Source organism: Stegostoma tigrinum, chromosome 35 (assembly GCF_030684315.1).
Source record: "Stegostoma tigrinum isolate sSteTig4 chromosome 35, sSteTig4.hap1, whole genome shotgun sequence".
In the NCBI taxonomy this organism is placed as follows: Eukaryota; Metazoa; Chordata; class Chondrichthyes; order Orectolobiformes; family Stegostomatidae; genus Stegostoma; species Stegostoma tigrinum.
Genome location: NC_081388.1, coordinates 25,273,465 through 25,298,576, shown reverse-complemented (window position 1 = coordinate 25,298,576; position 25,112 = coordinate 25,273,465). Strand labels below are relative to the sequence as shown.

Here is a 25,112-nt window from a genome sequence, read left to right as displayed (position 1 = left end):
CCTCGACTTCTTCATCTCCAACTGCCACCGAGACATCAATCGCGTCAACCTCTCCACCCCTCTCACCCACTCCAACCTCTCCCCCGCAGAAAGTGCAGCCCTCCGCTCCAATCCCAACCTCACCATCAAACCCGCAGACAAGGGAAGCGCAGTTGTAGTATGGTGCACTGACCTCTACATTGCTGAGGCCAGATGCCAACTCTCCGACACCGCCTCCTACCGCCCCCTGGATCATGACCCCACCCCCGAGCACCAAACCATCATCTCCCAAATCATCCACAACCTCATCACCCACAGCCTCCAACCTCATTGTTCCCCAAACCTGCAACGTCCACTTCTACCTCCTTCCCAATTCCCACAAACCCGCCGGCCCCGGTCGACCCATTGTCTCCGCCTGCTCCTGCCCCACCAAACACATCTCCACCTATCTGGAATAAGTGATAATGGGAACTGCAGATGCTGGAGAATCCAAGATAACAAAGTGTGGAGCTGGACGAACACAGCAAGCCAAGCAGCATCTCAGGAGCACAAAAGCTGACGTTTCGGGCCTAGACCCTTCATCAGGGGAAGGGTCTAGGCCCGAAACATCAGCTTTTGTGCTCCTGAGATGCTGCTTGGCCTGCTGTGTTCATCCAGCTCCACACTTTGTTATCCACCTATCTGGACTCCATTTTCTCCCCCTTGGTCCAGGAACTGCCTACCTATGTCCATGACACCACCCACGCCCTCCACCTCCTCCAGGACTTCCAATTCCCCGGTTCCTAACACCTTATTTTCACCATGGACATCCAGTCCCTACACACCTGCATTCCGCATGCAGGTGGCCTAAAGGCCCTCCGCTTCTTCCTGTCCCGCAGACCCGACCAGTCCTTCTCCACCGACAACCTCAACCGCCTAGCTGAACTCGTCCTCACCCTCAACGACTTCTCTTTCGATTCTTCCCACTTCCTGCAGACAAAGGGGTTGGCCATGGGCACCCACATGAGCCCAAGCTGTGCCTGCCTCTTCGTAGGTTACATGGAACAGTCCCTCTTCCGCACCCACAATGGCCCTAAACCCCATCTCTTCCTCTGATGACTATCAGCGCCGCCTCATGCTCCCAAGAGGAGCTCGAACAGTTCATCCACTTCACTAACACCTTCAACCCCAACCTCAAGTTCACCTGGACCATCTCCAACACGTCCCTCACCTTCCTGGACCTCTCTGTCTCCATATCAGGCAACCACCTAGAAGCCGATGTCCATTCAAGCCCACTGACTCCCACAGCTACCGAGAATACACCTCCTCCCACCACCTTCCTGCAGAAATTCCATCCCCTATTCCCAATACCTTCGCCTCCACCGCATCTGCTCCCAGGATGAGGCATTCTACTCCCACACATCCCAGTTATCCTCGTTCTTCAAGGTTTGCAACTTCTACCCCGCAGTGGTCGAGAACGCCCTAGACTGTGTCTCCAGCATTTCCCACAACTCATTCCTCACACCCTATCCCCGCAATAACCGCCAAAAGAGAATCCCCCTCATCCTCACATACCACCCCACCAACCTCCGGACACAACGCATCATCCTCCGACACTTCCGCCATCTACAATCTGACCCCACCACCAATGACATTTTTCCATCCCCACCCTTGTCTGCCTTCCGGAGAGACCACTCTCTCCGTGACTCCGTTGTTCGCTCCACACTCCCCTCCAGCCCCACCACACCCAGTACCTTCCCCTGCAACCGCAGGAAGTGCTACACTTGCCCCGACACCTCCTCCCTCACCCCTATCCCAGGCCCCAAGAAGACTTTCCACGTCAAGCAGATGTTCATCAGCACATCTGCCAATGTGGTATAATGCATCCGCTGTAACCGTTGTGGCTTCCTCTACGTTGGGGAAACCAAGCGGAGGCTTGGGGACTGCATTGCAGAAAACCTCCGCTCGGTTCGCAATAAACAACTGCACCTCCCAGTCGCCAACCATTTCAACTCCCCCTCACATTCCTTAGATGACATGTCCATCCTGGGCCTCCTGCAGTGCTATAATGATGCCACCTGAAGGTTGCAGGAACAGCAACTGATATTCCGCTTGGGAATCCTGCAGCCCAATGGTATCAATGTGGATTTCACAAGCTTCAAAATCTCCCCTCCCCCCACTGCATCCCAAAACCAGCCCAGCTCATCCCCTCCCGACCTAACCTGTTCTTCCTCTCACCCATCCCCTCCTCCCACCTCAAGCCGCACTTCCATTTCCCACCTACTAACCTCATCCCGCCCCCTCAACCTGTCCATCTTCCCCGGACTGACCTATCCCCTCCCCACCTATACTCTCCTCTCCACCCATCTTCTCCTCTATCCATCTTCGGTCCGCCTCCCCCTCTCTCCCTATTTATTTCAGTTCCCTCACCCCATCCCCCTCTCTGATGAAGGGTCTAGGCCTGAAACATCAGCTTTTGTGCTCCTGAGATGCTGCTGGGCCTGTTGTGTTCGTCCAGCTCCGCACCTTGTTATCTTTGATGTAGTATAGCAATGATTCACTAGATTGTCTCTGGGATGATAGGGTTATTCTATGTTGATAGGCTGATTGAATTGGGTCTATAGTCTTTGAGAGTTTAGAAGAATGAAAGGTGATCTTGTCAAAATTTAGGCGGCTCTGAAGTGGCTTGACAGTGTAGATATTGAGACACTGTTTCTACTGGTCAGAAAATTTAAAACACTGGGCACAGCATCAGGAAAAGGGTCTGATGCTTTACTACAGAGTTCAGGAAAAATTACTTCACTCAAAGGATTGTGAATCATTGGAATTTCCTGTCCCAGAGAGTTCATCATCGGAGATATTTGAGGTTCAGATAGACAGACATTTGATCTCTCAAGGAATCAAGCGACTTGGAGTGCAGATAGGAAAGTGGACATAAAGATCAAGATCAGTCATTATTGGACTGAATGGCTGAGCTGGCTTGATGGGATATATGGTCTACTCTCTTTCCTATCCCTTCTGTTATTTTAACCAACTCATTTCATTAAAAGGTACAACAACCAGAACATCTGCAAACTGATAATGTATCAAGCCTTTGAAAACAAAATGTTGTAATTTCGCACACTTACATCTTAACATCACATGACTTTTCATGGTTACAGAATGGACACGTGAATTGTGTTTCTAGAGTGCCAAGCACCTTCTTCTTGACAGGAGGCTTTCTCTTCGATTTCCTGCGTCCCATTTCAACTTCTGTAGAAAACAGTCAAGTAAGAAAAACCTAAATTTGTGTTAATCTTGCATTTATACTGCGGAAATAAGACAGTAGCCTTGGGGGTCTTGATTCAACTGAGATTCAGTTAATGATCAAAGAGAAGTGCGGTGCAAGAGGTATCTTTGGATGGTTGAGTCATAATACAGAAACAGAGCCATCGGTCCAACCAGACCACGCCCACCATCATCCCAAACTCAGCTAGTCCCGTCTGCCTGCACTTGGTCCATATTCCCCCAAACATTTCTTATTGCTTTCCTATACCTGCAACCACCACTTTCCCAGGCAATTCATTCCACACAAACCAACGTCTGTATAAAAAAACCTGCTCCTCGTGTCCGTTTTTAATCTTTCTTCTCTCACCTTAGAAGAACCTTTTGAACTACCCCACCCTAGGGAAAAGACCCTTGTCATTCACCTTACCTATGCCCCCTCATGATTTTACAAACCTCTATAAGGTCACCCCTCAACCTCATATACAGCAGTGAAAAAAGTCCTAGCTTTTCCAGTCTATTTTTATATCTCAAACCTCTTTGAATAAGATGTTAAAACAAGGTTTTAAAGTCCTTCTCAGATGGACATTAAAGGTAAGGAATAGCAAGATTATACAAATAAACCTTATATTGGTTTAGAGTTGAAGTATCCATTTTCTGGGTATATGTGAGGTGTATAAGATTATGAAAGGTGTAGACAGAATGAATAAAGAGCAACTTTGGTGAAAGGGTCAATGACGAGAGGTCAGAGTTTTAGGGTGCGAGCCAGGAGATTCAGACAGATTTGGGGGAAAAACTTCACAATTTTTCAAAAAAATTTGGATGAGTACTTCAAATATTATAACATTCAAGGATATCGGACAAGTGCAGGAAGTTGAGAGGAGTACACTTTTAGTGGTAGTTATGTCAGTGAAGCCTTGATGGGCTGAAGGCCTTTTCTGCACTGTATAAATCTATGAACATTCAGTTCACTTTCTGAACACAGCAGAATTACAGTGCAGTATGGATGCACTCTAGAGCATACAATTACAATAATGACAATTTTCATTTATATAGTAGCTATAAATTTAATAAAACACATTAGCAGCAAGATTAGGTCACTTGGCTCCTTAGGCCTGCTCTGTCATTTGGTAAAACCATGGCTGATCTGAATGTGGCCTCAACTCCATATTTCCATCCATAGGTTCTTAACTAATATGGGAGTCAAAGGTTATCTACTGTTGTCTTAAAAATATAGTCATTTTTCAATAAGAAAGCTTCTTATTCTTCTAAATTCCAATGATTGTAGGCCCTCTCCTCATAGGATAACCCTGCCATCTCAGCTATCAATCTGGTAGGAGACCAAAACCGTACACAGTACTCCAACTGTCTCTACAACTGCAGCAAAACATCTGTACTTTTATGTTCCATTTCCTGTACAATAAGCATTCCACTTGCCTTTTGAAACACCACAGAATTTGCAAACAATCTTCTGCACCAGGCCACTCAGATCCCTCAGTATCATAGTTCTACAATCTCTATTCAAATGCTATGTTGTTTTTTATTCCTTCCTGTCAAAAATAGAACATTTGCATCTACCAATAATACATATCATCTGCTAAACTTCTGCCCACTGACTTAACCCGTCAATACTACTTTAGAACATAGAACATAGAACATAGAACATAGAACAGTACAGCACAGAACAGGCCCTTCAGCCCACAATGTTGTGCCGATCATTGATCCTCATGTATGCACCCTCAAATTCCTGTGACCATATGCATCTCCAGCAGTCTCTTAAATGACCCCAATGACCTTGCTTCCACAACTGCTGCTGGCAACGCATTCCATGCTCTCACAACTCTCTGTGTAAAGAACCCGCCTCTGACATCCCCTCTATACTTTCCTCCAACCAGCTTAAAACTATGATCCCTCGTGCTAGCCATTTCTGCCCTGGGAAATAGTCTCTGGCTATCAACTCTATCTATGCCTCTCATTATCTTGTATACCTCAATTAGGTCCCCTCTCCTCCTCCTTTTCTCCAATGAAAAGAGAACGAGCTCAGTCAACCTCTCTTCATAAGATAAGCCCTCCAGTCCAGGCAGCATCCTGGTAAACCTCCTCTGAACCCTCTCCAAAGCATCCACATCTTTCCTATAATAGGGCGACCAGAACTGGACGCAGTATTCCAAGTGCGGTCTAACCAAAGTTTTATAGAGCTGCAACAAGATCTCACGACTCTTAAATTCAATCCCCCTGTTAATGAAAGCCAAAACACCATATGCTTTCTTAACAACCCTGTCCACTTGGGTGGCCATTTTAAGGGATCTATGTATCTGCACACCAAGATCCCTCTGTTCCTCCACGCTGCCAAGAATCCTATCCTTAATCCTGTACTCAGCTTTCAAATTCGACCTTCCAAAATGCATCACCTCGCATTTATCCAGGTTGAACTCCATCTGCCACCTCTCAGCCCATCTCTGCATCCTGTCAATGTCCCGCTGCAGCCTACAACAGCCCTCTACACTGTCAACGACACCTCCGACCTTTATGTCGTCTGCAAACTTGCTGACCCATCCTTCAATCCCCTCATCCAAGTCATTAATAAAAATTACAAACAGTAGAGGCCCAAGGACAGAGCCCTGTGGAACCCCACTCACCACTGACTTCCAGGCAGAATATTTTCCTTCTACTACCACTCGCTGTCTTCTGTTGGCCAGCCAATTCTGTATCCAAGCAGCTAAGTTCCCCTGTATCCCATTCCTCCTGACCTTTCTGAATGAGCCTACCATGGGGAACCTTATCAAATGCCTTACTGAAGTCCATATACACCACATCCACAGCTCGACCCTCATCAACTTTTCTAGTCACATCCTCAAAAAAACTCGATAAGGTTTGTGAGGCATGACCTACCCCTCACAAAGCCATGTTGACTGTATTTGATCAAGCCATGCTCTTCCAGATGGTCATAAATCCTATCCCTCAGAATCCTTTCTAACACCTTGCAGACGACAGACGTGAGACTTACTGGTCTGTAATTGCCGGGGATTTCCCTATTTCCTTTCTTGAAGAGAGGAATTATATTTGCCTCTCTCCAGTCCTCAGGTACGACTCCAGTGGAGAGCGAGGATGCAAAGATCTTCGCAAGTGGCAAAGCAATTGCATTTCTCGCTTCCCAAAGCAGCCGATGACAAATCTGGTCCGGGCCTGGCGACTTGTCAATCTTAATGTTTGACAAAATTTTCAGCACATCAGCTTCCTCTATCTCTATCCATTCCAGCATGCACACCTGCTCTTCAAAGGTTTCATTCACTACAAAGTTTGTTTCTTTCGTAAAGACTAATGTTATTTGCAAACTTTTATCCTCTTCCCATCTTTCCTTCCCAATTGTCTGTCATCAGCAAACTTTAGTCCATTCATCCAAGTCATCGAGATAAATTGTAAATTGTTCAGGCCTCAGCACTGAACCCTGTACTACACCACTGTCAACTGATTAGTCAAGCATGATTTTCCTTTCACAAACCAGGTTCACTCTTCCTGCTGGCATTGAAATTTTCCCTGCTACAACCTACAAAATAAACAATTCCAGCACTTGCTCTATGTTAAGTGTTCTATGGGTTCCCGCTTCCTATTTCCTCTTCCTTAAATAGGTGAATTGTATTCACAATTTTTCCAACTGATGGGATCTTTCCCAAATTTTAGAAAATTCACTAGATTAAAGCAAATGCATTGATTATGTTAGCCGCCATTTCTTTTAGGATCCAATTGTGGAGACCAGGGCACTTGTTAGTTTTTAGTTCTAAACTTTCTCACTACTTTCTCTCCAGAGTGAATAAAATTTTTTGTGTTCATCCCTCTTTTTCACCCTGATTCATCATTATTTCTGGGATGTTACTTCTATCCTTTACAATGAAGACAGATGCAAAATTTCTGTCCAAACTCTAATTTCCTGATTTTCCATTTTTAAATACCAAGCAGGGGACCAACAGTCACTTCACTTACTCTTTTCCTTTTTAAATACTTTAAACACTCTTACTATTTGTTTTCGTGTTTCACAATAGTTTCCATAGCCTAACTCTCCTTTTAGTCATTGATGAGTATTGCTGAAAAAAATACATCAAAGCTTTCATCTTGCACACATCTGATGATGTAAGAATATAAATTCAAAGAGAAAACCAAATTTTATGCTGCACAGCTGAAGAGCCCTTGTTCATTGGCAAGTGTATGCTGATTGGTAGAGGTGTTGCCATGGACAATTTTCACGTCAGTATTTACTGTGGAGAAACTCATAGAAGCTGGGGAACTTGAGGAAATAAATAGCAATGTCTTGAAAACAGTCCACATTACAGAAGAGGAGGTGCTGAAGATCTTAAAATGCATAAAAGATACGTAAATCCCCGGGCATAATCAACTGTATCCAGGACATTGTGGGAAGCTAGGGAAGAAACTGTGGTGGCTCTAGGAGAGATATTTATATTTTTGACAGCCAGGGGGTGAGGTGCCAGAAGAATACAGGGTGGCCAATATTGTACCATTATTTAAGAAAAGCTGTAAGGAAAAGCCAGGGAATTATAGACTGGTGAGCCTGACATCAGTGATGGGAAAAGTTGTTGAAGCGGTTTCAGAGAGACAGGATCTACATGCATTTGGAAAGACAAGGACGGATTAAGGATAGTCAACTGTGTGTTTGGGAAATAGTGTCCCAAATTTAAGTGAGCTTTTTGAAGGTGTGACCAAGAAGATGAAGGCAGAGCATTAGACATTGTTTGCGTGGGTCCTTTGTTGTTGGTCACTTATATAAACATTTTGGATGAAAACACAGGAGGCATGGTTAGTAAGTTTTCAGTTGACACCAAAATTGGTGGTACAGTGGACAGTAAAGAAAATATCTAAGACTACGTTTGTATTTTGATCAACTGAGCGAGTCAGTCCAGGAATGGTTGATGTAGTTAAATGCAGATAAACGAGAGATGTTGCACTTTGGAAAGACAAACCAGGGCTGGTCTTACACAGTTAATGGTAAGGGCCATGGGGGAAGTGTTGTCAAACAGAGACACCTAGGGTGCAGGTGCATAGTTCCTTGAAAGTGGCATCACAAGCGGACAGGGTAGTGAAGAAGTCACGCTTGCCTTCATCATTTACAGCACTGAGTATAGGAGTTGGGACATCATGTTACAGCTGTACAAGACATTAGTAAGGCACATTTGGAGTACTGTGTACAATTCTGGTTGCGCTGCTACAGGAAGGGTGCAAAAATGATTTACATAGATATTACTGAGACTGGAGGGTTTGAGTTACGAAAAGAGGTTGGATAGGCTGGGACTTTTTCCCCTGGAGTGTAGGAGAATGAAAGTAGCCTCGTAGGAGTTAATACAATATGAGGAACATACAGAAGGTAAAAATAGCCAGGGTAGGGGAGTCCAAAACTGAACAGCATAGGTTTAAGGTGAGAGGGAAAAGAGTTAAAAGGGACCCGAGGGGCAACTTTGTCCACAGAGGGTGGTGTGTATATGGAATGAGCTGTCAGAGGAGGTGGTAGAGGCAGATACAATTACAACACTTAAAAGACATTTGGACAGGTAAATGGACAGGGAGGCTTTAAGCAGGATATGGGCCAAACACAGCAAATGGGACTACTTCAGTTTGGGAAACATGGTCAGCATGGATGAGTTGAGCCGAAGGGTCTGTTTCTGTGGTGCATTACTGTATGACTCTTTGACAATGCACCTAGTAATGTTGAATGATAGTTAATAGTTTAAAAATTTTAAACTAAGCAGGTTGACTGATATTTCAGAACATTACCAAGAAATAAATCAGCGACCACCCGTCACCTGTTTTGAATTGAAACATGTACTGTGCATGTACATATTTATTTTGTCTACAAAGAGCAGGGCCCTGTATATTAACAATAATAGCTTCCAGTATATGCAAGTACACCATGCTGTGAGCTCAACTAGCAGTCATAAGTTGGTTGTCATCATATGTCATAGAGTCAGGAGTCATACAGCACGGAAACAGACTCGTCCGTCCAACCATAATCCCAAATTTAACTAGTCCCACCTTCCTGCGCTTGGCCCATATACCTCAAAACGTTTTTTACTCATGTACTCATTTGAATGTCTTTTAAACATTGTAAACGTACCCACATCCACCACTTCTTCCAAGTTCATTCCATACACAAACCACTCGTAAAATAAAAATGACCCTTATGTCTTTTTTAAATCTTTCTCTCTTACTTTAGAAATATGCCCCTTAGTCTTTATCTATACCCCTCATGATTTTATAAAAATTCTATAAGGTCACCCTTCAACCTCCTACACTCCAGTGAAAGAAGTCCCAACGTATCCAGCCTCTACTTATAACAAACTCTCCATTGCTGGCAACATCCTGATAAATCGTTCTAAACCCTCACCAGCTTAATAACATCCTTCCTAAAACAGAACTGGCACATTACTCCAGAAGTGGCCTCACCAATGTCCTGTGCAACCTCAACATAATTTCTTAAATCCTATACTCAAAGGCTAAGCAATGAAGGCAAGCCTGCTAAATGCCCTAACCACCCTGTCCACATGTGATGCAAATTCCAAAGAATTATGCAACTGAACGCTAAGTCTCTCTTTTTGACAACACTACAGCAAGGTCCTACTTTTAATTGTACTGGTCCTGCAATTGTTCGCTGTTTTGAAATGCAATACCTCACATTTATCCAAATTAAACTCCATCTGCCACTCTTCAGCCCGTTGACAGAACTGATCGAGATCTCTTTGTAGTCTTAGAAAACCTCCTTAACAGTCCACTATTCCACCAATCATGATGCCACCTGAAAACTTACTGACTCATGCCTTCTATATTCCATCTAAATCATTTATATAAGTGACAAACAAAAGTGGACCCAACACAAATCCCTGTCAAAGACATTTGGTAGCAGGTCTCCAGACCAAAAAAACAACCTCCCACCATCACTGTCTCTCACCATTAAACCAATTTTGTATCCAGTTGGCAAGCTCATACTGAATCCTACGTGATCTAACTTTACTAACTGCGTCTACCATGTAGAACCTCGTCAAAGGCTTTACTAAAGTCCAAGTAAACAATGTCCAATGCTCTGTCCTCCTCAATTTTCTTGGTTACTTCCTCAAAAACTTAACCAAATTTGAGAGACATGATTTCTCTCGCACAAAACCATGTTGACTATCCCCATTCATTCTTTGTCCCTCCAAATGCACATTGATCCTATCTTTCAGAATCACCACCAACAACTTGTTAACCATCAAAGTCAGGCTCACAGGTCTCCAGTTCCCAGGCTCTCCTTACATTCCTTCTCAGACAAAGGCACAACATTAGCCACTCTCCAGTCACCCCGCATCTCACTCGTAGTTATAGATGATACGAATATTTCTGTAAGGGGACATGTAATTTCCTCCCTAATTTCCCCAAAGTCCTGGGATACACTAAATCAGGTCCCAAAGATTTATCCACTTTTATATGTTCTAAGGCCTCCAGCACTTCCTCTTCTGTAACGTGAACTGTTTACAAAACATCAGTATGCGTTTCCCAGAGTTCTCTTGCCTCCATTTTTCTCCACAGTAAAAACTGACACGAAATATTCATTTACAATCTCTGCCATCTCCTGAGGTTTAACAAAAAGTCCTCACACATTGAAGATGATCCAGCAAAAGTCGTCCATTGCAAAATTTCATCTAATATTCTTGACTTTACTAATTCTCTTCTTTACTCAAACAGATTACATATCTTTATCTCCAGAACTAAGACAATCTTGCTGTATTGTGCCTATTAACAGAGCTACCCCTCCACCTTCTTCTAAAGTGTAACAAAGTATTTCACAACAGGATTATAAACTTAAATGTGACACCAAGTCATGTTAGGAAATGAGGACAAGTGAGGGCAAAGGGCTAAAATAATAGCCAAGATGCAAAATACTGCAGGTGCTAGGAAGTGAAAGTAAAAACAAAGCGCTAGAAAAACCATGCAGGTATGACAGCAGTGGAGAACGACGCTTCCATCCACAAAAAGAAAAATCATTTTGGACTCAAAATATCAACTTGCTTTCTCTCTTCACGTGATGTGGGCATTGCTGACCGATTATTACCCATCCTAATTGTCTTAAAAAAGTGATGGTGAGCTGTCTTCTTGAACTGCTGTAGTCCCTGGTATGTAGTGACAAACGGTGCTCTTACGAAGAGTTGTCAACAGAGTTCCAAATCAGGATAGTGTGGGACTTGGAGGGGAGCTTATAGATGGTGGGAGGGGAAATTGCAGACAGTGGTGTTCCTATGTATCTATTGTCATTGACCTTCTAGATGGTAAAGGTCACTGACTTGAAAGGTGCTGCCAATGGCCCCTTGATGAGCCACTGTGAGTTATCTTGTAGATGGTACACACTGCTGTCACTGTGTTTCAGTGATGAACAGAATGTATGCTGAAGGTTGCAATTAGGGTGTGAATCATGCAGACTGGTTTGTCCTGGATGCCAAAAAAAGGCTTCTTGAGTATTGTCAGGACTGCATTCATCCTGCTAAGTGGAAAGCATTCCAAAACACTCCCCACGGTACCTTGCAGATGGTGGACAAGGTTGGGTAGATGGCAGTCCTCAGTAAGGGTCTCACCTTTGTGCCCCTGCACCCACACATCAATGAATATAACTCTCATTTGGAGATTGAACAGTTTTTTCGCCGCCTCCATGTTTATTTCTGATCGTGAGCCTCACCCTCCCTGTACTGACCCCTTTTCCCGCCTCCAATGCACCCCCTCCTCCGGGACACCACTCCAAGGCCTCCTACGTTCCCTCGACCTCTTCATCTCTAATGTTGTCGAGACTTCGATCACCTCAACTTCTCCAAGACCTCTCACCCACTCCAACCTCTCCCCCACAGAATATGCAGCCCTCCGCTCCCTCTGATCCAATCCGAACCTCACCATCAAACCCGCAGACAAGGGAGGCGCAGTGGTAGTATGGCGCACTGACCTCTACATTACCGAGGCCAGGCACCAACTCTCCAACACCTCCTCCTACCACCCCCTGGATCATGACCCCAACCCTGAGCACCCAAACCATTATCTCCCAAACCATCCACAAACTCATCACCTCAGGTGACCTCCCACCCACAGCCTCTAACCTCATTGTTCCCCAACCCTGCACAGCCCGCTTCTATCTCCTTCCCAAAATCCACAAACCCGACTGCGCTAGTCGACCCATTGTCTCCACCTGCTCCTGCACCACCGAACTCATTTCCACTCATTTGGATTCCATTTTCTCCCCCTTAGTCCAGGAGCTGCCTACCTCCATCCGTGACACCACCCACGCTCTCCACCTCCTCCAGAACTTCCAATTCCCCAGGCCCCAACACCTCATTTTTAATATGGACATCCAGTCCCTATACACCTGCATTCCCCATGCTGATGGCCTAAAAGCCCTCCATTTCTTCCTGTCCTGCAGGCCTGACCAGTCCCCCTCCACCGACACCCTCATCCGCCTGGCCGAACCCATCCTCACCCTCAACAAATTCTCCTTTTAATTCCTCCCACTTCCTACAAAGGGGGTGGCCATGGGTACCCGCATGGGCCCAAGCTATGCCTGCCTCTTTGTAGGGTACGCGGAGCAATCCCTCTTCCAAAGCTACACTGGCCCTATCCCCCATCTCTCCCTCCATTACATTGATGAATGTTTCGGCGCCACCTCATGTTCCAAACGATGAGCTTGAACAGTTCATCCATTTCACTAACACCTTCCACCCCAACCTTAAGTTTACCTGGACCATCTCTGACACCTCTCTCTCTTCTTCCTGGACCTCTCTGTCTTCATCTCTGGCATCCACCTGGAAACTGATATCCATTTTAAGTCTACCGACTCCCACAACTACCTAGAATATTCCTCCTCTTACCCACCTTCCTGTAAAAAGGCCATCCCTTATTCCCAATTCCTTCGCCTTCGCCGCACCTGCTCTCGAGATGAGGCATTCCATTCCCGAAAATCCCAGGTGTCCTCTTTTTGCCAAAAACCGCAACTTCCCCTCCACAGTGATCGAAAATGCCCTCAAACATATCTCCCACATTTCCTGCAACTCATCCCTCATACCCCCTGTCCGCAGTAATAACCAAAACAGAATCCCCCTCGTCCTCACATACTACCCCACCAACCTCCAAATCCAAGGCATCATCCTCCGACATTTCCGCCATCTGCAATCTGACCCCACTACCAAAGGCAATTTTCCCTCCCCACCTTAATGTGCTTTCCGGAGGGACCACTCTCTCCATGACTCCCTTGTCCGCTCCACACTCCCCTCCAGCCCCACCACCGCCAGCACTTTTCCCTGCAACCAAAGCAAGTGCTACACCTGCCCCTATATCTCCCCCCTCACCCCCATCCCAGGCCCTAAGATGACCTTTCACATCAAACAGATGTTCACCTGCACATCTGTTAATGTGATATACTGTTCCCATTGTGGCCTCCTCTACATCAAGGAAACCAAGTGGAGGCTTGGGGATCGCTTTGCAAAACACCCACGCTCAGTTCACAACAAACAACTACACCTCCCAGTCACGAACCATTCCACTCCTCTCCCACCCCCACCCCTCGGACAACACATCCATCCTGGGCCTCCTGTGGATTGCACAAGTTTCAAAATCTCCCCTCCCCCGGCCACATGCCAAAACCAGCCCAGCTAGTCCCCACCTCCCTAACCATTCCTCCCACCTCAAGCCCCACCCCCATCTCCCACCCACCAACCTCATCCCACCCCCCTCACCTGTCTGTCCTTCCTGGGCTGACCTATCCCTTCCCTAACTCCTCACCTACATTCACCTTCACAGGCTCTAATCCTGCCTCTTTGACCTGTCTATCTCCTCTCCATCTGTCTTCTCCTTTATCCATCTTCTAACCACCTCCCCCTGTCTCCCTATTTATTTCAGAATCCCCTTCCCCTCCCCCATTTCTGAAGAAGGGTCCCGACCCAAAACATCAAACTTTCCTGCTCCTCTGATGCTGCTTGGCCTGCTGTGTCCATCCAGCTTCACGCGTTATTTTGGGTAGATGACAGTTGGATTAGCGGCAATACAACTTTCATCTCTTGAACTGTACTGTAATGAGTGTTTATGTATTTAAACCAGGTTAGCTTCTGGTCAATAGTGTCCTCATGATGAGAAGAATGGGGAATTCAGTGATGTTTTTGTTAGTGAATGTCAAGGGTCAATGGTTAGATTCTCTCTTGCGGGAGATAGTCAACCTTCCATCCATGGGCTCCATTTACACGGGGCTTGCTGCTGCAGAAAGGCCACCAACAGCATCAAAGACCCATTACACTCCAGTAATGATCTCCTACAACCTCTTCCATCCAGGCAGAAGATACAGAAGCCTGAACACACACGCACCAGCAGTTTCAGGAACAGCTTCTTCCCAGCCACTATGAGACTGATGAATGGACTCTCTAGCCTTAAAAAATGCTGATCTTGCTCACATTGATCTCAAATAACATGCCCTGTGCAATGTAACCTGTATGCCTCTGTCTAAGTCTATGTCTTTTTTAAAACCTCTCATCTGTTATTCCTTGAGTACTATAATCTGCTTGTACTGTTCGTAAACAAAGCTTTTCATTGTACTTCAGCACATGTGATAATAAATCAGTCATTGTTCTACTGGGTTAAATCAGAGAGATCTGGTGGCAAGAATTGTGATGTTTGTAGAGCTTACGGTTGCTATTTTCAACTCAAGTATGAACCTGTCACATTTAGATCATAAGATAAAGAGTTGGTTCATCTGCATTCCCATCCACCTGTGGTAACCTTCCAGCCCTTTGTTCACCAAGGATCTATCTACTTCTGTCTTAAAAATATTCAAGGACTTGGCTTCTACCACCCTCTCAGCAGCAAAGGTCCAAAGGCCCAAAATCTTGACAGAGAAGTGTATATATAAGCAGTGACCCCAAGATCTAGATTCTCTCATAACGGGCAGTATCATCTCCACAACTGTAATCTTCTGTCACAATCATATCACCTCTTGCTTTTCTAAATTCCAGCAGATACAAGCCTAGCCTGACCAACCCTCCCTCAAAAGAAAACGAGTCTATTCCAGGTATTAGTCTGATAAATCTTCTCTGAACTGCTTCCAATGCAGTTACTCTTTCCCTTCTTAGGTACTTTACTCAAGACTCCAGATATGGTCTCACTAGTGCATATATCCTTATTATCAGTTTTCTTCCAGTTTGGCCTAAGTAATAGACTGAGAGAAACACTACATAGGCCAAACTGGAAGAAAGATGTAATTGCATCCGACAGATGCAGAAGTTATTTACAAGACAGTTCCAGGGATGAGAAATTTCAGTTAAGGATAGACTAAAGACGATGAGACCATTCTCCTTAGGCAGAAAGCTAAGAACAGATCCGAAAGAGGATTTCAAAATCAAGAGCAGGCTTGATAGATGGGGAGAAACTATTCCCACTTATTAAAGGAACAAGATGACACAGATTTAAACTGATGTGCAAAAGGAGCAAACGTGATGTGAGAGAAACCTTTTTCACTCCGTGAGAAGTTAGGTTATGGGATGTACTGCCACAAGAAGTGTGGAAGAGGCATGTTCAACTGAAGCATTTAGACAGGTTTTGGGTAGAAACAATGCACAACAATATGGGGAAAAAAGCAGAAAATTGGCAGTAGGTAACAATGCTTATTTGAAAAGCAAACAATGGGCTAAATAGCCTTTTTCTGTGCCATAATACTATGATTATGATATTGAAATGAGACCACATACAAGTATTTGATTTCAACAGAATGCCTGCAGAAAACACTTTTATAAATGTCACTCCTTTCCCCTTCCCCCTCCCCATTTCTGAAGAAGGGTCCCGACCAAAAATGTCAACTTTCCTGCTCCTCTGATGCTGCCTGGCCTGCTGTGTTCCTCCAGCTCTACAGTGTTATCATTTTTATAAATATAGTCATCATTAAAATTTCAAGCATGTCAAAAACAGTACACAATTATCAGTGGTTCATCACTTTTGCTTGACATTTGTAAAAAGATGATACATTCTGTACATAATTCCTACAAATGTGTTGCCACACATGGATATGGTGTTCACAGAACAGCAAATATTTATTTGGTCCTTTATAAATAATACCCTATTTCTCATTTACACGCTGCCTCTTGATGACATTGTCTGAAAGCACAGCGTTTGTTTGCATGTGTATATTGACACACCCAGCTCTAGCTCATCATCACTTTCTCAACTTATCAACCTCTACTAAACTATCAAACTGCTTACATGAGGTATTGAATGAGCATAAATTTCCACCAATTAAATATTGGGAAAACCAAAACCATCTTTTTCCTTTTCCTACTACAGATCCTATTCTCTAACTAAAAATATTGTTCTTCTCCCTTTGAATAATCGTGATTGCAACAACGTATTCATAACCTTGATGCACATTTGATCCTGAGATGAACTTTCTACCTCCTATTCTTGCCATCGCTAAACTGCCTAGTTTCGCCATCAGAACATCACCTGACTTTGCTCTGCCTCAGTTCACCTGTTCCTGAAACACTGTTGTTCCTTTGCTACCTCTCCTTGACAATTTCAATGCACATCTGTCTGGTGTCCCACATTTAAGGTCAGCTGAAGCTCTACAGCCCATATCTTAACTTATACCAAATCCTGTTCATTGTCTCCAGGTCAAGCGACAACACAATTTTAAAATTCTCACTGTTCCTTTCAAATGATTCTACTGGCTCATTCCTTCAAACTCTAATCTGCTCCAACCCATGATTCACTGAGTTATCAGTGCTCCTCTACTGGTGATCTACCAATCATACTGACCTAGTGGACTGCAGCAGTTCAAGAAGGTAAATCCGCACCATCTTCTCAAGAGTAACTAGTGATGGACAATAAATACTGACCCCATTAGTGAACCTCAAATCCCATGAATTAAAAAGAAAAAAAGTCATCTACAAATGCCTGGGACCAAAGCTCTAAAACCACTCTACTTTCTGCCTCTATTTACTCCTTTAAGATGTTCCTTCAACATAGAAGTGACATGCAGCAAGACGTCTTTACTCCCACATTCAAATCATGTTCCAAGGACAACTAATATACTATCTTCCTAATTACTTGCTGCAACTGTTATGCTAGCTTTTAGTGCTTTATCAGCAAGGACTTCCAGGTCCTATGGACGTTATCACTTTCCAATCTCTTACTACTTAAGGAATACTTTGCATTTCTGCTTTTCTTATCAAAGTGAATAAGTTACAATTTCAAGAACAATAAAAGATAGGAGTAGGAACAGGCCATCTGGCCCATCAAGCCTGCTCTGCCATTCAATAAGATCATGGCTGATCTTTTCATGCATTCAGCTCCACTCACCTGTCTGCTCACCACAACCCTTAATTCCTTTACAGTTCAAAAATCCATCTATCTTTGCCTTAAAAATATTCAACAAGGTAGCCTCAACTACTTGACTACTCAGGGAATTCCACAGATTCACAACTCTTTGGGTGAAGAAGTTCCTCTTCAACACAGTCCTGAATCTGCTTTCCTTTATTTTAAGGCTTTGTCTCCTAGTTCTAGTTTCACCCGCCAGTGGAAACAACCCTCCTGCTTCTATCATACATACCCATCATAATTTTATCTCTCTATAAAATCCCCCTTGCCATTCTTCTAAATTTCGATGATTATAGTCCCAGTCTACTCAATCTCTCCTCATGAGGCAAACTTCTCAACTCCCCCTCCTGGGCCAATACATCCTTTACTAAGTAAGGAGTCCTAAACTTTTCCCTGTTATATTCTATCTGCCATGTTCTTGCCCACTCACTTAGCATATCTAAGTCCTCTTGAAGCCTCCTTGCATTTCATCAATGGTGTCATCAACACTAGCCTCATCAATAATAACTAGCCTAACCATACCCAATCAGCCCATGCTTGTAAAATTTCCAAAATGCACAACATTAGATTTGAGTCTGCAAACAGACAACAAGAGTAGACTTTACACATTTAGAAAGGCAAAATCACAACCAGAGTGAGACATAGCCCAAATGAGTATATAGCTTAGAGAATTTGGTGGCAATGAGTAAATCTGTCTTTTCTTTCTCCATTTTAGAAAAGTTTAAAATTCAGCAGTCTCTTAAAAAAGTTCTAAGGTAGGCTTACAAGGACTTTGCTAGGGTTGGAGCTATGGGGAAAGGCTGAATCGACTGGGCTATTTTCCCTGGAGCATCAGAGGCTGAGGGGTAACCTATGGAGGTTTATAAAATCATGAGGGGCATGGTTGGGTAAGCAGACAAGGTCTTTTCCCCAGGGTGTGGCTGTCCAAAACCAGAGGGCATAGATTTAAGGTGAGATGGGAAAGATTTAATAGAGACCTAAGGGCAACCTTCTCCCCACAGAGGGTGGTACGTGTATAGAATGAGCTGCCAGAGGAAGTGGTGGAAGCTGGTACAATTACAACATTTAAAAGGCATCTAGATGGATATATGAATAGGAAGGGTTTAGAGGAATATGGGCCAAATGGGACTAGATTTATTAAGGATATCTGGTTGGCATGGACGAATTGGACCAAAGGGTCTGTTTCCATGCTGTAAAGCTCTATGATTTTATGAATCCCTAGGTGGCAGTAACCATAACATGGTAGAATTTGCCTGGCAATTTGAGAGGGAGAACCTGGAATCAGATGCAAGTTTTACAACGGAGTAAAAATGACTACAAAGAGATAAGGCAGGAACTGATCAGAGTTGATTGGAAGGGCAGTCTGGCTGGGAAAATGATGGAGCAGAGGTGGCAGGAGTTTCTGGTAAATTGGGAGGGACGGCAGAAATTCATCCCAAGGTAGAACAAACATACTGGGGTGTGGAGGAGAGAAGAGGGAACAAAGCAACAATAGCTGACAAGGGGAATTAGGGCCAGCCGAAATGCAAAGGAAAAGACATACATTGTGATGAAGATTAGTGGGAACTGACAGGATTGGGGCATCTTAAAACCAGCAAAGGATAACTGGGTGAGATGAGATACAAGAGTACCCTAACTACTAATATAAAAGAAGATTGCAAGTCTTTTTAGATATCTTAAAGGGAAGACAGAGACAAGACTGCCAGACCATTGGACCGCTGGAAAACATGGCTACAGAAGTAGTAATGCGGAGCAAAGAAATGGCAGGGTAACTGGACAGGTACTCTGCATCAGCTGTAACAATGGAAGACACAAACAATCCTAAACAGCAAGAGAATTGGAAGGAGAGGTGGCTGTATTGGCCATCGCTATGGAGAAGATGTTGGGGAAGCTGATGGTCTAAAGGTGAGTAAATCACTTGGACCAGATGGATTACGTCCCAGAGTTGTAAAGGAGACAGCTAAAGAGATCACACAGGTGTTTAAGGTGACCTTTCACAAATCACTTCAACAGGGAAGGTGCCAGATGACCAGAAAATGGCTATTGTAACACCTTGTTTAAGAAGTTTGGGGTGGGGGAGGAGGGAAAGAGAGGGGCAAGAAGAGGAGAAGGGATGCAGAAGACAGGAAATTACAGCTGGTTAGTCTGACCTCAGTCATTGGAAAGATTTGAGTCCATTATTAAAGATGAAATTGCAGAATACCTGGAAGTGCACATTAAAATAGGGCTGCTTCATCAAGCAACGTCATGCTTGAAAAATCTGTTAGAATTCTTTGAGGAATTAATGAGCAAGTTAGACAAAGAAGATCAAGTGGGTGTGATCTATATGTAAATATCTGCAGGATTCCCCATTACCATAGTTGACAGTGCCCTCTGCTGCATCCAACCGATTTGTCACACTTTGCCGTCACCCTTCTTCCTTCCTTCCAAGATGGCCATAGGGTCCGTCTTGTACTCACCTATCATCTCACTTGTGTCCACATCCAAAGGATCATTAGCTGCCATTTCCACTATCTCCAGTAGGATGCCACCATCAGACACACATTCCCCTCCCTTCCCATGTCAGCCTTCCACAGGGACAGTTTCTTCCAGGACACCTGTGCCCACTCCCTACACCCCAAGGCCACCTTCCCAGGCAATCGCAATGGTGTAACACCTGCCTCTTTACTTTTTCCCTTCGCTTTACTCAAGGCCCCAGACTCATATTCTAAGTGAAGCAGCAATTTACCTGCACTTCACTCAATCTAGTCTCCGCTGTACGAAAACAAAGTTGCTGGAAAAGCTCAGCTCTGACAGAACTGTGAAGAAAAAAAAAATCAGAGAGTTAACATTTTAGGTCTGGTGATCCTTCCTCCGAACTACAGTCGACCTGTATTCACTGCTCGCAATGTTTTCTCCTCTAAACTGGCGGGGGGAAGAAGCAGACTAGGTGATTGCTTTGCAGGACACCCATGTTCTATCAACAAAAATGACCAAGCTTCCAGTGCCCTGTCATCTGAACACACCACTCTGTCTCCAGGCCAATATATCTGTCTCAAGCTGGCTGCAGTGCTCGAATGAAAGTCAGTGCAAGCTAGAGGAACAACTCTGCAGTAATTTACTCCCACCTCATTTTCTGCTTGGGAATCCTGAACCCTCTGGACTTTAATATTAAAGTTCGAAAATTTTAAGGCCTGAGCACCTTCTCCCATGTCCTGACTCCAGTCTCCACACACCAGACCTTGTCATCACATGGGTTGCTAATGACAAACAACCCACTGTCAGCCACTAACGGTTGCCACTAGCAGCTATTCATTCTCCCAGGGTGATCTTTACCCATTCTTTTGTCATCCAAACTGTTTTTCTCCCTCTCCAAGTTCCATCTCTACCTATAGTTTACTCCTTTCCCCTCTCATTCTTTAGCATAAATATCAACCTTTTCCTAGCTACAATGAGTTCTAAAGAAGGGTCAATAGACTCCAAAACGTTAACTGCACTTTCTCTCCACTGATGCTGCCGGACCTGCTGTTTTACCAATAGTTTCTGTTTTTATTAAGGATCATCTCAATGTTGGAATCAGGAAGCAAAGACCAGCAAAATGACTATTTAGTTTCTTTTTTAACCTCCATCAATTGCCTATTCTATTTGTCCGTGCACGTGTAACCACTCTAGGGTCAAGTTGTTGTAGAGATTTAGTTATTAGTGTTCTACATCAATAATAAATAATAATTCTAGTTTCGTACAGAAACCCAATCCGTGCTTTTTGTCAACCTTTGTCTGAAAGTCAGGTAAATTGTGGCTTAGTGTTGGCCATTTTGAAAAAAATCTAAAGCTTAACATTTGACATTTAACATTACCAGAAACAGCGGGGCTCAGCTTACAATGTACTACCCCCAGTAAGTCATCTACTTGCTGTAAATGCTCAGCTTAGTATATTGAAGAACATCCAAAGATTTTCAGATATTAAGTCAATTTGAGAGTTGATATTGAGAAATTGAGATTTTACAGTTGAGATAGTTCAGCCATAGTCAAGTTGAGGGACGAACGAGGGCAAAAACTCTCCTGCCGACATTTTTTTGTTGTTGCTTTTAGCTCGGAAGACAACGAATCCCCATTTTCCAGCACCATCATCGTGCCCAGTAGCCAGATTTGTTGGTTGGAGGGAGTCGGGGTGGGGGGGGGTGAAAGCGACCGGAGCTGCAGGAGGAGCTCGCCCTCCCCCAAACTGATTGTGTCGGGTTTAGGATCTTACTGTGTGGTACTAGTGACCCAACCCAAAGCCAAAAGACATACTATCTTTGAATAGGTTGTTGTAAAATAGCTAAAACTGTTTTACAGGCCCAGGCCCGGTCCCGACCATACAGAGTTGTAAGTGTGGCTCACTGACCCATTCACAAACCACCATTGGTCAGAGAGAACACATTAACAGCTCTGATTGGATATAGGGACCGTCAATCTACGAGGTTGACCAATCAGAGCACACCGCCGATGAACTGCCTAATGTTGGTTGCTCGGCCTGGGGATCAAGGTTCCGGGTCTTCTATTAGTCTTTATGTTGTCGTTTCGCCGCCTGCGATTGGTTACTGCAGTTGTCTATCATACAACCACCCGAGTACCCTCGATATCAACAGGTTTCACCTTCACATCTCATTCAATGTAGTGCAGTATCAGTACCTGTGAAAGTTCTCCCAGCCGGCAGCCGCGGCCAGACGGTGCTCGTGGAACGGAAATCCCACCCCTCCACGGTAATTGGGAAAAGCACTTCCGGTCCAAGCGCTGAATGGTTCAGTCGTCCGTCAATCATCAACCGGCAAAGGGGTGGGTCAGGATTCCTTTGTGACATCATCATACCAACTGTTAGTTTTCAAATTGCCGAGTGCGGAAGGTGTCAACGCGTTCACTTCAAACCTTCAGGCTTATCCATAGCTGCTCTCGACGCCTGAGCCCGATCTGTGTAGATATTGTGGATTGGCATTTCTTTTCGTCAGAAAGTCATTTGAATTCAAAAACAGATTACTTGCTGGAAAAGCTCTGCGGGCCTGAGGCAAATCACAGTTAACGGTTCTGATCCAGACCCTTCTTCAGAACTGGAATCATTTGGGTTCATGTAATTTTTGGTGTACATTTTAGCTTCTTTTTTCACTTCGGTAAATTTAGCCGGATGGCTGAAAGTTTGGCTAGATAACGTGAATAAATTACTAAAAGGGAAAACATTATACAAGAAAGTACGCTGTACAGCTGAGATCCCTGTGAAGGTCCTGCTTTCTCAACCTTTCCTGGGGTGTGGTGACCCTCAGATTAAACTCGCAACCCAGTTGTTTTCCAGTAATGAGAGCAGCTCCCTGCGAATATGACAATTTTACCCTTCAGATCAACATTCTTGCAGGTGGGTTTTCTCATGCTGTTGTAAGGAATTTACACTAATTTGGTAGGAGATGGGTCACAGTGTTCAAGCCATAGGGACACAGCATATTTTACTAAAGGGAGTTCAGCCATGTTGTGTCTCAAGGAAGTTGGCAAGGCTAGATGGTCCCTACATTAATGCTAAGACACTAGTGGTAAGACAGATTATTTAAGGGCATGGGTTGACACATGCAATGTTGCTGCCATCACAGATGTGGTCAGGGGAAGGATGGGAACTGGCAATTGAACAATCTAGGGCATAGGACATTCAGGCAGGATAGACAAGGTGTAAAAGTGGAGGTGGTGTCACATTATTGGTTAAGGAGTTACTGCAGTAAGGTGGGATAATATCCTAGAAGACCTTTTAAATGTGATTTTATGGGTTGAGTTTAAGAATAAAAATGGGTAGTCCCACTACTGGGAATGTATGATAGCAGGCAATAGAGGAGCAGACATGTAGACAATTCACTGACATGTAAAAAAAAAAGGTAATTATTGTATTTAAAGGATTTCAACTTTCTCTACATTAATTGAGATGGTCATAATGTAAAGAGTTTAGAGGGGGCAGATTTCTTGATGTATTCAGAGGAAGTTTTTATATCAAGGTCCAACAAGGGATGCTGCAGTGCTCAATATTTCTGGGGAAATTAGCCAGACAGGTGTTCAAGGTGGCAGTGGGAGAGCATTTTCATGATAGTGACCACAACATTGTACACTTTAATTTTTTACGGAAAAGAACACACATGGTCTGCAAAAGGAGTTATTGATTGGCAGAAGACAGATTTTATTAAAATAAGGCAGGATCTGGCCAAGGTATATTGGGAACAGCTACTCCTGGGTAAATCTACAGTAAAACATTCGGAGGCATACAAAATGAATTGGGAAGAGTATACACTTAACTTGTTCCCATTACAGTGAAATGTAGGAGCAACAAGCCCAGACAACCATTGAGGTCTGGGAATATTTAGGACTGTATAAGATTGAAATGAAAGCAAATCAATGCAGGCCGGAGTGGAGTATAAAAAGTGCGGGGGTGAAATCAAGAAAGCAATCAGAAAACAGAGAGGGTGCATGAGAAAACCACAGGCTGGGAAGAGTAAGATAAATCACATGACATTTCATAAGTATATCAAGGGTAAAAGGATAATCAGGGAAAGAATAGGTCCATTCAGGACCAAGGAGATAATGTGGAGGAGCTGGAAAACATTGATAGGGTGTTAAGTGAGTACTTTGTGTCTTGGTCAAAGGATGTAGGTACAGAATTTGGGAACTGAGACTGCGAGGTTCTGAAGAAGTTTGACCTAGGGAGTTAAGGAGATTTTGGAGGCTTTGGTGGGCTTAGAAATTGACAATTGCCCACTCCAGATGAGTTGTAGTCCAGGCTGCTCTGGGAGATGAGGGAAGAAATTATAGACCCAGATTTTTTATTTATTTCTGGCTGCATCAGAGGAGCATAGGAGACATGGGAATTAGGAGCAGAAGGAGGCAATTCAGCCCACTCTACTATTTAACATGATCATGTCTGATCTGACGCATATCGCATTAACAGATGTGAAGTGAACATCTGTTTAATGTGAAAAGTCTTCCTAGGGCCTGGGGTGGGGGTGAGGGCGGAGGTATTGGGCAGGTGTCGCACTGGGTTCGGTTGCAGGGAAAAGTGCCAGGGGTAATGGGGCTGAAGGGGAGTGTGGAGCAGACAACGGAGTCACAGAAACAGTGGTCCCTCCGGAAAGCCCATAAGGGTGGGGAAGAAAAAATGTCTTTGGTAGTGGGGTCAGATTGCAGATGGCGGAAATGTCAGAGGATGATGCTTTGGATTTGGAGGTTTGTGGGGTGGTATGTGAGGATGAGGGGGATTCTGTTTTGGTTATTATTGCGGTTCGGGGTGTGAGGGAATGGGTAGGTTTAGAGTTGTTTCTTTTGTCAGTGCAGACTTGATATGCCAAAGGTCTCCTATAGAATGATTCTCTGAAATATACTTATGTGATCATATAATAATTATAATGAATGCAACAAAAAGCCACAAGGATAATTGCTTCATTAGTAAATAATTGTATTAGGTACTTTTGGTCATTTTCTTTTAAACGTGACTATTCCCCAATCTTGTTAAGTGTGATAACGTTTTTATTTGTTGAATGCTTTAC

General features: G+C 44.1%; 1 protein-coding gene across 4 annotated transcripts in view; it reads right to left on the bottom strand.

Annotated features, from left to right (window-relative positions):
- The window catches only part of elof1 (elongation factor 1), a 32,428-nt gene extending 10,080 nt beyond the window's left edge, over positions 1 to 22,348 (bottom strand). Inside the window, exons 1-3 of one of the 4 annotated variants that reach the window (XM_059639937.1) lie at positions 22,240 to 22,298; positions 20,315 to 20,384; positions 3,087 to 3,210 (exon numbers count right to left, since the gene is read on the bottom strand). In XM_059639937.1, coding sequence (XP_059495920.1) covers positions 3,087 to 3,202 — 116 coding nt within the window. In that variant the 5' untranslated portion in view covers positions 3,203 to 3,210; positions 20,315 to 20,384; positions 22,240 to 22,298. Of the gene's footprint in view, positions 1 to 3,086; positions 3,239 to 20,314; positions 20,385 to 22,239 lie in introns of all 4 variants that reach the window. The other 3 variants (XM_059639938.1, XM_048522076.1, XM_048522077.1) reach the window with 3 other exon arrangements.
- Positions 22,349 to 25,112: the final 2,764 nt, after the last annotated feature.